Source organism: Pyrgilauda ruficollis, unplaced genomic scaffold, assembly GCF_017590135.1.
Source record: "Pyrgilauda ruficollis isolate IOZ18807 unplaced genomic scaffold, ASM1759013v1 scaffold2, whole genome shotgun sequence".
NCBI classification, from domain to species: Eukaryota; Metazoa; Chordata; class Aves; order Passeriformes; family Passeridae; genus Pyrgilauda; species Pyrgilauda ruficollis.
This window is the reverse complement of record NW_024519206.1, coordinates 30,380,608-30,395,281: the sequence shown is the minus strand read 5'-3', so window position 1 is coordinate 30,395,281 and position 14,674 is coordinate 30,380,608. Positions and strand designations below refer to the sequence as shown.

General features: G+C 41.1%; 1 protein-coding gene across 1 annotated transcript in view; it reads left to right on the top strand.

The window, feature by feature from the left end:
- VOPP1 (VOPP1 WW domain binding protein) overlaps nt 1-14,674 on the top strand; it is a 63,761-nt gene that overhangs the window by 48,576 nt on the left and 511 nt on the right. The window contains exons 3-4 of the mRNA XM_041466726.1: nt 10,199-10,276; nt 12,314-12,450. Coding sequence (XP_041322660.1) covers nt 10,199-10,276; nt 12,314-12,450 — 215 coding nt within the window. The remainder of the gene's footprint in view (nt 1-10,198; nt 10,277-12,313; nt 12,451-14,674) is intronic.

The following is a 14,674-nucleotide window of genomic DNA, read 5'->3' as shown; positions in this document are numbered from 1 at the left end:
AAATCATCAGAAAGCTAAAAAGAACAAAAATAAAATGCATAACAAAATCTTGTGACTGCTCACAGCCTCGACACAAGTGGCTGTGATTGGTCATCAAGTGAAAACGATCCACATAAACCAATAAAAAATACACCTGTTGCATTCTAAAGCAACAAGTAGTTATTGTTTACATTTCTCTCCTGAGACTCTTCAGCTTCCCAGGAGCGAAAAATCCTGCAAAGGATTTTTCAAAAAATACCATAGCTACACCAGAACTAATGATCCATCTTTCTGTCCAATTATTTAATGGTATTAGTATTTTTTAAAAATATTTTTTTCCAATGAAAATAGTTACTTTATCCTTCATATAGCATCAATAAGCTTTAGTTTAATTCAAGCATGTTTCTTCAAAATGTAATTCCATTTCTTAAGGCTAGACTGAGAAGTTGATAATTTTCCAAAATCTTTTTGTTCTCCTGCGGGAGTAAGGTATAGCTTATTTCAGACCAGAAGTGAACATGAAAAGCTTACCAAGAATTTGAGAGACATGTGCTGGTCTTCTGTCCTTAATACAGGCAATTCCCAAGACTGTTCTTATTTCCCTAACCCATCCAACCATTTCTCCATGTCCTTGTCACCTGAGTCACCAGAGACTGTTGTCAGTTAGATACTTTTCTACTACTTCAGCAAAATGCTTTTTTAATATGACTTAGAAAAATAAGGAGGCAAATATAAAGCAGAGAAAGGAATTAGTCATTGGAATCTAATTCTTATATTCTTATCCTTTGGAAAAGCAGGGAGCCAAATTTTTCCTGAGTTTGCTTAAAGAATTAGATCATACGTCTCCTTGTGTGGATGCACAGAAAGTGATTCAGAATTTAAAGCTGTCTCAAGAGACTCGACTGATGCTCTACAAGTATCCTCATCCCACTCTCACTTAAGTAAGCCAGCTCAGCCTTTTCTCAGATGTGCTGATGGTTGGCAGAAGAAACAGTCAAGGTACTTTTCTTCCATGGCAATGATGTGAATGGTAACACAGAGAATGCATTAGATTGCAAAACCACCTTCCCTGTAGGCAGATGCCCGCAGCACTTAAGATACTCCAGTTGTTTTTCCATTTCTAAATTGGCACGAATAGGAGAGGGAAGGCTGCCTTATGTTTTGCTGATGAGTAGTAGTTTGATTGGCATGATTGTGAATGTCCCCCTCACTGAAGGGTGAAGTATATTTCCTGATATGACTGATCAGTCCCGCAGGTCTTTTCTGTTTATTTTTCCTTCAGTTGTTAGCTACCATCATACTGGGGCTTTTAATGAGGTTATAAATTCCAGATGCATGTTTCTAATCCTCTCCTTGCCAGGCTTCATGGCATATTTATAAACCAGCAGGAATGTTTTTGAGTGGTAGGCACGTGTCCACAGCAATAGATATACCATCACTGGCGCCACTGGGTCAGTGAAGGACTCATCCATGGGGAGGGGCACCCATTATTCCCTGCCCTCCAAGCCTCACCATGGTGTTTCTGTTTGGTTTTTTTAAACACATTTAGCTGCCTGCCTGTCCAGGCTGTAAGGTGTGCACTTGGTTATGAGAATGTTGAGGGAGACAGTATGGAAAGCCACGCTGAAGCTGGGGTAAATCTCCCACTCTCTGGTTTGTCCACAGATGGCTTCCACTGCCAGTGTAGTGGTAGAAGCTCTTCTTGCTGGACTTGGTGTACTTTCTAACTACTAGTTATAGGTGAGGTTTGGCTTTTCTAACATTGCACCTACTTGTATATGTGATGATTTCTAAATGCCTCCTAGCCTGTATCATCTTCTGCCTCCTAAATACTGACTTTTTGCATCTGAGTTCTGCCCTGGGTTCCTTGTCTTAGGTAGGTCTTGACTTCTCAAAGGTATGCTACTAGGTGAAAGACCTCCAGAAAGAAACATGAACATTTTCTCTGGAAGGAAGTGTTAACCATTGCTGTTGGCAATTATGTGAAGAACAGAACAGAGAGGACTGGCGTCTCTTATTGTCTTCTAATTCTTATCCAAAGCAGGACCTGAATTAATGTTGAAAGCAGGTGAAAGTGCTGTATTTTTAGGCTAGTATATTTTGGCCATAGAAACCAGTTTACTGCATACAGCAGACAGCTGTGCATGTACACATTTGTGTTGATGAAATCTGTTTAATTTTTCATTTAGAATTAGTATAAGAACACTAATGGACACCTAAAAAATAAATGTTTGCTAGTATTCTTCGTGTTTAAGACATGTTCCTACCCTGCATGGGAAGAGTAATTTATTTTTCTTATTGTAGAGAAGAATGAGGAATATATTAAGTTTGTGGTTTTTCATGGGTTTTGAAATAATTTTTTTTGTGCATTTTCACATGCTTCTCTTACTTTGCTGATTAAGTTTTATTGTATTTATCACACAGCCATACTCATCTGGGTTTTGAATGTGAGTCCTTTTATTCTTCATGGTCAGTCCATAATAATTCTGTGCATTATCAAGAACCTGCAAAATGTCCCAGGTGAAAACATTAAAAAAAGGTTTTTCTCTTGCTATTATTCAAACAGCTCAGAGGACACTTCTCCCATCAACGTGTGTCCGATAGGCTGGGAAACCACCCCAAACCAGGCACTGGGTGTGTTGCATGATGGTGGCTGTTGTCTGTGCTCCACATCCTGTTGTTTTTGCTGCTGTTAATTAAGTTGGCTTTCCTGATGTGGTACACTTAGCTTTCCATTGCAATTACAGCTGCATGAAGTGTCAGCAGGTGTGTGCTTAGGGAAGTAATATAGCTGCTGATTTATCCTTCCATTTGATTTGAAGCCACCAGGGAGGAGGGAGAGGGAAGGCAATGTAATAGTTTTGCATTCTTCAGGCGCCTTGAATAGTTGGCACTGTACAGACACAGAGACCTGGATTCATTCCAGGGCTCACTTTTGTAGTGGGCAGCCCCAGGAAGGGCCTGTTTGCAGATGTAGTTCATTGCAAGGACGTAAGTCCACAGTTTGTGTCAGGAAGAAAGCCAGCAGGAATTATCAGACACCTGTATAAAAGGCAACAGAATCCCACCACCATTGCTCAGTCCACTGCAGCCTCAAACAATAACGATGCAAAATGTCAAAGCATCAAAAGTCAGTGCCCTTGAAGGGGCTTACTCCTTGCTCCAAATAAGAGACTAGAGTTACCCAGCAGGTAGGTGCCTTGCCACAAACTGGAATTTCCTTCAATGAATCAATTATCTAAAGCAATCTGGGTTGAATTAGGCTTCCAAATTAACACCCAGCTCAACTTGCTAGGAGTAGGTCCTGGAGAGAGGTTTAATATATCGACCTTCACAAGCCATCAAACAGGTGATGGACCTGATTTCAGATTTAAAGGACAATTTTGGAGTTGGAGGCTGACCAGGTATGGACGGCTAATTCTGAGAAGGTGAGGAAAGAGGAAAAGAGGGCATCCTCTGTCTTCTAGTGGGGTACTTCTCTGAGACCAGACCCTCCCCTGGCTGAGGTGGAGCAGAGAACCCATCCCATTCCCTTCTCATTTCCAGAGGATGTGTTAACCACAGTTGTGACTTACTGTGAGTGAGCCTCACTTTTACCTGTGGAAGGTGTTTGATTTAAAATACTCATCAGGTCTTAATTCTTCCATGTCCCAAACAAGAACCCTAATAGAGACTGAGAACCAGTTTCTTCCAGCTTCCTATCAGTGGGAAAGGAAAGGTTGCACCTTCAGTGGACAACTCAAAGTGCATCTGACACCTAAGTAATCTTGAAGTTCTAACCCTTCCTAAGTAGGGAGACCCGGAATTAAAGTTTTGAAAGACTTGATGGCACTTAACAGCTGGCCATTACTACCCAGTCCTTCTCTGCATTTGATCGTTCAGTGGCTTGGTGCAGGAAAAAAAAGGTTTACTATGCTTTAGTATCTTAAATCGAGGCAGACAGCACATTCCTGGATACCCATCGCCCCCTGCCAGCAGACTGCTTATGATTTCCCAAAGCAGGCATGAGATGCAGTAGGACTGCCTGCCCACTGGATGCAGCTTGAGATACGAAGAACTAATCATCTGTTTAATAAGGGGCCTGATGATTAACTAGAATTCCTCGTTCCTGTTGATACAAGAAATTTACAATTCCACCTCCAGAAAATTCAAACTTGTCATACACATTATCAGTGGCTTACTTTTGTCGGAGCCTTAAGCAATGCTGTTTCTCTGCTTTGTTCTGTGAGAGAAAAGCCTGCAGCCTGTGTTGAAAAATGACTCTTTAATACTGCCAAAGCCCAAGCAATTCTTGCTAGGTTCCGCCACAAGGGGAGCAGAAAAAATTTCTAGATGGATATGTGCTGGCCAGAAAGCCATGTAGTGGTACTTTACAGATAACAAAGAGAGTTCCTCTGCAGGGTGGCTATCTTCTTAGGATCTGGAAAGAGAGGGCTGGGGTTATGGTAAATCTTTGGGTAGCAGAAGATTGTGAGAAGGATTGGTTCAATAGGAGCACCTGAGCAAATACTTCTCATCCCATCAGAAGTGGGGGAGGATTTACTGTATTCTGCTGAGCTCTTGCACAGAGATCACAGAGATGGTGTTTATATGTTTATAGACTCTTCACCTAAAGAGTAATTGAGAAATAAGCCCTTTTTCAGCTCTTGCCTGCTCTTCTTTTTCATGTCTGTGTGAAGGACAGGAGCCAAGTACCTTGTCTTATAGGAGATTTTAGCTGTGTCAAAGCAGACAGGACTCTTACCTGAGCAAATACTGTTTCTGTCTCAGTTGTTTCTACTCTGTAGAAAAAATTAACTGACAGCCCTTTTCCTTTGTTTATGGCTTACATTTTCTTATGTAAGGGCTGTGTGATTTACCAAGTACCTGGATAACTATCTCTTTGGTACCAGTAGCAGTGATTTTACTCTGAAGTACAGATGTGCGCTGAGGTCACAGCTCCATTCATCTATGAAGCAGCTGTATTATTATAAACTTATCTATTCATACTTATCAGACCTGTGTTTGACAAGGCACTGTTACTGCATATGCCAAGAGATCACCTTGGCTGTTTATAAGAAGATAAATTCTTTTGGGTGCTGAGAACCTGTAACTGCAGGTAGCTGTGGTGGAATTGTGTCTGCTGAAAATTAGACCAAGGAGACACAATGACCCTAAGACCAAGGCTGGAATGCAGATGTTCCCTACAGCCAAAGACCTTGCCTATCTTATTGCTCCTCAAGCACTTGAGTGAATGCCAGTGGAAGGATGTGGCCTTAGTGTTGCAGCATCTTTCTGGAGAGAGATTAAACCACTTTGGGACTCAGAAGTAGATGCTTACATGGGACTCCTGAGTGCACAGTTGGACTCTCTGTTTCGATTTCCATGTTCTGTGGGCACGTGTAACATTGGTGCATAGATATAGCGTAGATTCCTTGGGATAACCCCTCCATTGTATGGTGGTCTTCCCCATGTCTGCAGCCAATAGTCTGTGTCATTCCTTAAGACAGCAGTACAGGCAATGGGTTTGCTTTGAAGACTGCTTTTTATGGAAAGATGGAAATGCACTTAAGAACTGTCTGAAATTAATAAAAGTTTAAGTAAACTTGGTAGAAAAAGAGCTCTTTCTCAATTACATGGTACACCTTCAGTTGATCTTCCCCATTTTTTGTCTGTCAGGTCTAAGTCTTGTAGCAGTGTACCTCAGCGACATCATTCCTCATTGATAGTACAGCCATGACTCAGAGCTTCATCAGAATTGTTTCTGCTCGTCACTTTGTGGTGATTGCCTGCTTTTTCTTTTTGTTTCAAGCCTTATTTGTTTTTTCTCTGTTCAGCATCATTATATCCTGGCAGCTGAGTTGCAAGCAGGTTAGATTATTTTATGTTTAAAACTTCTTTTGTCCTAGAACAAGTAAAGGCATATGCACATATGCATATGCACAGCTGTTTGCTGTCATCTCTTCTATGGGAGCAGACCTGAACCTTCTGACTTTGAGGGCTCAACATTGAATCTACCTGGAGATGACCCAGCCTCAGCAGTTCATCCCTTAGCTTTGGGCTACTGCTGTACTTTCATTTACATAGTTCCTTGACTCCCTTCAGTTTTCTTGCCCCCCACTCTAAAACTTCCAGTGCTTCTTGTGTTTCAATGAATCCCAATTTGTATCATAGAATTTACAGATATGTGCAGCAATCATTAACCTATGACTGGTATACAGCCTTTTTTTGGAATTCATATCAGGCTTGTCTTCAGAACAAGATGAGGTTAGAGATGATGCAGTTTACTGTATTTGGCTGTTGATGTGGCGTTGTGGTTTTATTTCACACACTCATCCTCTGTCTCTGTGTCTGCAGTAGGGTTTCTGCCACTACATGTGGATTGACAGTTTGTTTTTTTCACTCTTCCAAAATACATTACTAATCAAAGATCTTAAATGTTAAATCAGGTTTTGGCCCGTATGATGCTAGAGAAAAACCTAAGACTACTACAGCTTCCTTTTCAAAGATGTGGTGGTGGTAGGGAATGCAGCTCTTTGCTGCTGCAGCAGCTCTACTAGGAAGGGAATTATTCAGCTGTGTAGATGCAGGTATAATTGGAGAAGAGCTATTGGACCATATCATTGAGCAGCTATTATCCACAGAACACATGCAAGTGAAGAGTTGGTTTGTAAGGTTTGGGTCATACCATATACCTTTATGTGAAACTATGCTTTGCTTGTCCATAAAGAAAGGAAGTTCAGTGCCATGATTTAAGTGTGAACCCAGAGAAAAGCCATGTCCCTGTGACCTGACACACTGTGTAACTTTGATCTGTGACACAGCAGTTCCTTGGTGTGCCAGCAGTTCAAAACATTGGACATGCACATACTGTCCTTTTATTCCACTGAATTATGAATGAAAATATGTACCTTCTAAATCATAAATCCCATTGCACCATTTTTGAAAGAGAGACTGTATTCTTGGTGAAGTTGCAGATTAGCAAAGCAAATAATTATGTCTTATCCTGTGTCATAGGTTAACTTTTGATCAATGAAATGAACATTACCCTAGGGAAATGCAGTTCTTGGGATCATCACTGATCTGTGAAAGAGGGAAATTGACTTTAGAAAAGTCTTCTGGAGATGGCTTCAGTCCACTTCTGGTTGATAGTAAGACTCATTCTGCTTCAGCTGGCATAAGGCATTTACATTCCTTGTAAAGCAAAGCCGAAGTATGGGTTCAATTTAAAGAAAATGCATACCATTCAATAAATATATGTGCATGTGTTTAATTATGGGTTTTTTGAACCAGGTTCTTAATTCTGCTGTGATTTGCCATCAGGCAGTGAGAGATAGTACATCAAAGACTGATTATACTTAAGCTTGCATGTTACTCCATTAATAAGCTGATTTTGTTGTTCATTTTTGCCAGCTAATAAATATGGCTTTTGTAAGTAAGTTAATTGTCATGTAATGGGGATGAATATTGTCAGGAGTTGTGTTGTTTTTCCACAGCACATAGAATCAAGAACAAGAGATCAGCAGACCTTTTGCTATAGCCTGATGGCAGTATCAGCAAATAGAATATTCACTCTTCCCGTCCTTTTTGGTGCTGCTATCAAGTGGTGGGGAGTACAGACAGCAGGTTGGCATCATGCTTGATTCCAGCCTTGATTCCATGCTCCTGCATATGGATACATGTGTGCATTCTCACAGGCACACAGAATAAATCACCTGTTTGGTTTTATGGGTAAGAAGTGACAAACTTACCAGTGACAGATCTCAAAGGGTTGTAGTACTGGTTTCCTTTCACAGATCCACCCAGCAAATGCAGTGGTCAGCCTAGGATGAGCTGGCTGAGCTTACTGGCTTTCACAGTAAGAAAGCTTACTGACTGCCAGGAACTGGAGCCACCATGAGAGACTCCTCCATCCTTTGCATTGTTTGCAACCATTTGAAAGTTCAGTCACCTGAAACTTCTCTTTGATGGCCTGTTTGTTTGTCAGTCAGTGGTCTCAGGAGCTTCATAAATATTCAGCAGTGTAGCCTTTCTGCCATCTAGCTGGTGCTGTAGCCTTCTTCTGCAGGAATAAAAGCGTTTGGGACTTTTAAAATGGTGTTGACTCCTGGATAACTTAAAGATAAAAAAACAGACTGAGGTATGTATTCCTCTACAGATGCTCCTTTAATTTTGTTGGTTTGAATGACCATAATTATATATTTTAAAATAGCCATTTCCCATCTATTCAGGCTCTGGAGAAAACAGGTGCAAAATAAGCAAGGCAAGGGTGGGCATGGGGGAGGTGTGTGTGCAGTCTGTGACCTCTCTGTTTAAGTTTTATTAAGGTGAAGCTCTTGGGGCTCTGGGAAATGGTGCCTCCACTCTCCATCCTGTGTGTGGTCAGATATAGGTGTCTGGACTGAGAGCCAGCGTGTGGAGGCAGAGATAAAGACTATTCACATTCCTAAAATCCTTCCTTTTATTTTTGTCCTGGTGGACTCAAGAAGGGTTTCTAGATTTATGGGCTCAGTTTCTTCTCTGCTTTTCTGGCCCAATAAAATCCTTGCTGTGCAGCATCAGCCAAGGGGACAAGTACCCATCACCATGGATGAAGTGCTCCAACCAAAGCATGTTGAAGAGCAAAGGGGTACCATGAGCAGTGGTGTAACAGAAGACAGCAGCTCCCAGCCCATTTTGTAAGGAACCTGAATCTGTCCTTGACTTCAACATATGTCTTGAAAGCTCCTGTTAGGTTGAACCACTGTGGAAACATGGAGGAATACTTAATTTCTTGGTCCCAAGAGGACTGAAGTTAATGCTGATTTGCTAAGTCTTGTTAGTTGTTATGTGAGGTTTGGTAGTTTTGAGTACGAGCAGTTGTCAGAGTCTTGGGAAGCTTTAAAGAAGAAAAATTGCGGATGGGTCACTTTCATGTTCAATGGCAGCATAGTGGGTGTTTTCTCTTTTGGCATGAGCAACTTCCTTGGCTGAGTCTCAAACTGGGTGCCTGAGTCTGTTAATGAACCTTGCAATGATGATCATGTCAGATCCTTTGGCTTGCCTGAATAAATCCTACTTATTTGTCATCAGAAGAGCATGTAACTGTTTTCACTTGCAAAACAACTGATTATGTATCCATAGAGCATCCTTCTCTGGCCCCAGTTAGAGGCTGAAGCCTATGTGACAATGTATTTTCTGAGTGAAGCCTTGTTAATTGAGCATGTAAATGTGTAATTGTCTGTACAATTATTCAGTTGACGTGGTTTTAGTTTGCATGAAAATATGGGAGCACAGTCATGCAGTTGAGCAAACTGTCCAAGATCGGATGCTTAAATAAATATGTGCACTCTGCACACAGATGTGAACACCCTTAAAAAATTAAAAAGATCAATCCAGTTGTGGTCACCTCCTCTTTTATTTTTGTATGTGGATATAGTAATCTTATTGCTATATGCCTATTTTCATTCAAGTCTGTTACATATCATAGATTCTGTGTTAACTTGGTCCTTTTCCCTACTAAGTAGGTTTCATTGATGTGGGAATAGGAGTTACCATAGGAATTGTTCAGAGGTTGCCCTTAATGTATGTGCTTGCTTTTTCTGAAGTGGTACCTCACAATGACTGGTGATGTAATACCTTTGAAAATGTTCTGTGCATATGAAATATTAATTTGATGTGTGGGGGTTTTTTAGAGAAAAGGCTGCTTTAATAATGAGAGTTGCTGGCAGTTGCAGTTCAGTGCAACTTCTGAGAAGAAAAAAGGGCATAAAATTTGCAAATAGTGGTACAATTGGAATTTCCTCTGCACTCAGTGGTTACTCTGCTTGGAAGGTGCTGATTTCAAAGAAAGGGTGATCTGGCAGTTTAGTTCTGGCAGTTCTTGTCTGTTCCAGTGAATAAAACTCCAAACATCTGTTGGGAGTCTGAAGTGTTCATTTACTGTGAAAGAAAACCCAGTGATACTGCTTTTCTTTATAACTTGTCCTTTTTTTTGTATAGAATTGAACACCATATTTGGTCTTTTAGAGGTGGTTTGAGATTAAGTATATAGGAAGTTAGTTTCAATAACATGGGAAAAGTTCCTGAATAGGGATAGAACTGTGCTGTGCATATGATTGACAGCTTTATCCAGCCAAGGGTAGTCTGTTCTTAAAATAATGCTTTGGTTGGGGGTGTGAATGGTGTCAGGGTTGGGGATGCCATTTTAATCTGAGCAACAGCCACTCAACACTGCTGTCTCTTTGTTTCTCCTGTGCAGATGTCGCTCCTATGAGGATTGCTGTGGCTCAAGATGCTGTGTAAGAGCTCTCTCTATCCAGCGACTATGGTATTTTTGGTAGGTGCAGGGCATTTGGGAATTTTGTGTTTATCCTCGACTTGTTGGTTGGACTTACATCAGGATATTGCCAGCCCTGGTATTTTTAAAGTACAGTAGGTGCAAGTATATAGGAAGGTATGTATGTGCATAGAAATGCATGGATTTTGGTTTTTTCTTATAAAATTCTCCTGATGCAGTAAAAAAACACTGAAAAAAGAGGTTAATCATGTCAGGCTGACCTTTCCTGCTTCTGCATCCTGCTGCTTTGTACAAGCAGCAGCTCCACTTTTATCTAGAATTGCTGAATTCTTTATGCCTGTCTCGGCTACTACCAAAGAGCAACATTCTTCCTGGTTTTTTTGGACACTCAGTTTTAAAAATGGATCCTATAAGCAGGATTGTGCTTTTAGGCAGGATATAATATATTCCTGCCAGCTGAATTGAGGCCTCAATTAAAAAGGAAGAGAAGTACTTTTATGACTATGAGGATTTTGCTGGAGATGACAGCAAAGGAAAAGAAGGCAGAAAGATTGAGCTTGTGAAACCAGCAGCTCAGTAATCTGGATAAAGCTTAAACTAATCACTGTTATATGTGTAATGAAAAAATAAGGTAAATTCCTTTTGGAGTGGAATTTAAGAAAGCACCTGAATAAAACCTTCTCATTACAGTTGAGAGAAAGGAAAGACTCCCTAGAAAACCTTTTTTCAGGCATTTTAATGTGGAATTTGAAGATTGATTTTTTAAAAAGCCCCCAAAACTGAAACAAATAAATAGTGAGAAACAGAAGCCTGATGTATACTGTAATACAGAGATTTCCCAAAGCTGACTTTGGGATTTTAGTGTACAATCCTTACTGATATAAGTGAAGAGCTCTCTATCTCAATCCCTGGGGTGACGTCGTAAATCTCTGTTTTTCTGTTCAGAAAAAAATCCTTTGCAGGAACATTGCCAAAGGGGAATGTATAAATATTGGCTCAGGGAAAAAGAACCTCCTTCTGCTCTCATTTCTAATGTAGAAACAAGAACAGAGTTTGAGCCTTTGCATGAAGTAACTCTTGCTGCCATGCTGTGCCACTCTCTTCCTCTCAGCCACCTGGGAACTTTCCAGAGGAGATAAGCATGGTGCATAGGCTTGCCTCTGGCCAACTTCCTTGCCTTCCAAAAAAGCACAGTTCTCATTGTCTTCCAGTAAAAGGCCATGAAACAAGATGGCAATTACAAGCAAAAGAACCATTCCTATTTACAAGAGCTTGCATGAGTCACTGTAGTGTCTGGTAACTGATCAAGAAAAGACAGTGAAAGCTGCTGTCTGAAGACCAAAATCTGATGTGCCCTTGCTGCATGTTCCTGTTTCCACCACACCAGGGCAAGGAAATGATGAGGATAGTTTAATTAGATTGGAAAAGATGCTGAGAGAAGGAGAATGGTGGCTAAATAATATCTTTTTTTTTTTTTAAGGAGAATGTAATATCCCGTGTAGGAAGCACAAAGCAAAGTTTGTCGCCATCAGTACTGAATGTTTCAGTCTTCCGGCTTGAGCTTAAGTGCCAGCTACCATATTTCCCATGGGAGATGAAATTAAAATGTTGAGTTAATTTAAGAATATTCTTCTTAAAATCTTCTAAGATTCTTCTTCTAGTGGCAAATGCAGAATAGTATTCCTCTCTGTACTCCACAAACATCCTGAGCAGCCTAGATGCTGTAAGCCTGGAGCCTGCATCCAAGATGTGCAGTTTGAAACTGTACCGACCTGGAATTTCAGTTTAGCATCCCAGTAGCCAAGGTCACGTGTGAACCTGAACTTTTGAAAAGTTCAAGTGTGTTTTGCTTGTGGGTTACGTGCCAGAGAATACTGACAATACTACTAATCACTGAAGATGTCCATAATACAAGTGCTCCATGAGTGCTATCCCAAATGACAGACCTGCTCTCAAGAGGCAACCTGTTTAAGAAATCCTGTTAAAAGTTGTAGGCTGGTGTATTCTCAGTGAACAGTCTGGATTTAAATGCTACCTGAATGTGCAGGTTTTTACTTCCCTCTTCTTTTTGCCTAGGTTCCTTTTGATGATGGGAGTTTTGTTCTGTTGTGGAGCTGGTTTCTTTATCCGAAGGCGGATGTACCCTCCTCCATTAGTAGAAGAACCTACTTTTAATGTGTCTTACACCAGACAACCAGTCAACACTGCATCAGGTCAGAGACTGCTCATAAAAGTTTCACTGGTTTCTTAGTTGGCCAAGACACTAAAAAAGGGTGGGTTTTGAGCTTTTGTTTCACTGGTTTTTGGACACTGTACGATTCGTACAAGGGATTGCACTGCACTCAAACTGCATCCACCTCCTGCAGTGAGTGATGTCCTCAGCACTTCCAACAGCATAATTCAGCTGCAGTGTACAGAAGTGGTTTTGAAACACATGGGATGACAGAACTTTCAGTTTTGTTTTGGTTCCTAATACCTTTACAGGTGTGTGTCCATGCATGAAAGGAGGCTAGCAAGCTCTCCCTTTGCAGTGTAGACAAAATGATAGGTGTCCAAATTCAACAGTCATAGGAAGAAAGAGTTTTAAATACAATTGATAACATCTGGCAGAGCTGAAGGAAAGCCTAGCATTTTCTTCCACAATCTGGCCACCTTGCAGGTATTTTTGATTTGCCTTCAGTGTTCCGTGCTGCAGTCTTTCTGTGCCAAAGTGGTCTTTTTCCCCTTGTTAGTCTGATTGCTGTCTCTTGGGTAAGTAATAACTGTGAGCAGCAGGAGGACCTACCTAGTGAGGGCTCCTCTGCCAAAATTGCTTTCTAAGTTTGTAATTTCTTCCTGTCTGGTAGCTAGTTACGGTTGGGAACTCTCCTAGGCCTAAATGGTTAGAAAGATGTTACAGACACAAACTGACACTTCATTGTTTAAATTCTAAGGGTTTTTTTAGGGCTCCCATTCTGCATCTGCTTTTCTCCTTAACTGAACAGAGAGTATTTTGCAGCTGGGGGAGAGCCAATCCAACTAGACTAATATTTTTAAGCCTGAAAAATAGCCTGGAGTTTATGTGAACAGAGAGTATCTTTGGCTGGATTGATAAACACCAGATTTAAATTTAGAGCACAGTTTTACTCTTTCATGGTGCTTCATAGAACATTAATTGTGAGCAAATATGAAATAAGCACAAGCTCTTTGATGACCTGATTATGGCACCTGCTTCCAGACTGTTACTACTGTTACTTAAAAGCTTTGGGCTCTGAGCTAACCCCACAATTTATTTTATTTTTTAGTTTTAGTTTTTCCACTGTTCTATAAATATTTAACAGCAAAAGCAATGAGAATTAGTAGTCAAGCAAGTTCCCATTTTCCAGTAATTACTCTCCTGGGTTTGGTACCATTAGCCAATTCACTGTTGAGGTGGAGCCCTCAAAATGTGGCTCATTGCCTGTCTCCTTCTTTCCCTGCAGAGATAGCAGCAGCATCTTCTGCCATTCCAGCAGCATCTGCTGGGAGTGCTTTTCTGGGAGCCTAACTGGGAGAATGGAAGGGGAAGCAGACTTAGAAGCTGTGTTGTTTATAGGAAACACAGACTGGCACCAAAAGAAGAAAACCTGTTGCTCGGCCATGACTTTTTTCCCAGTCCATCTTTATTTAAACAGACAGAGAGAAAGAAGAAAAAAAAAGATGACTTGGATCTTGAGATAGTCTGCATTAAGTCATCTTCCACCACCCACTGTGATATCTGAGGAGGGTTACACATCAGCTTTGTTCTTATGGCAGCAACCTCTGTTACTCCTTATGTGTCATAGCCAAGGAATTTTGTGTTTGGCCTTATATTTCCTTTCCTTGTCCCTGCAGGCTCCGACGTCATTTCCTAAATTGAATCTGTGCAAAGCAATCTTGTTCCATTGTGCTAGCCAGCAGTAACTGACTACAGCTTGGCTCTTTGCTTCATACATTCTTCACTTGGCTGTTTGCTTTTCCCCTCTAAACTGTACCGTGCCTAGGAGGGAAATCATCCATGTGAGCTTCACTCTGGCTTATCAGCAGATCCAGGACACCACAAAATAATCTCTGAAGTCCTTTTGTAAGACTTGACACCTGAGTCAGGGCCACAGTAGAGACTCCTTTGTCCATCTGGGATCCCACAGCTCTCTCCTCTGCAGACAGAAAAGCTTTTCTGTCAGAGCAACTGAACAGGGCTCACTGTTTTCCCTTTGAAATGGTAGTTGCTTGGAGTAGTGGTGCCCTTTGCTTCACTAAGTGATTTCTATTGGATGCAAAACTGAAACTTTTTGGTAGTATCTGAAGAGGTGGATGCAATCCTGCCAGCCTGTTTTTTTTCTGGACAGGAGAAAGACTCCTTGTCTTTGCTCTGATGAACACTTCAAAAAACCTTGTCCGAGTACACAGAGCACAGGCCCTGGGAGAGCACAACCTGAT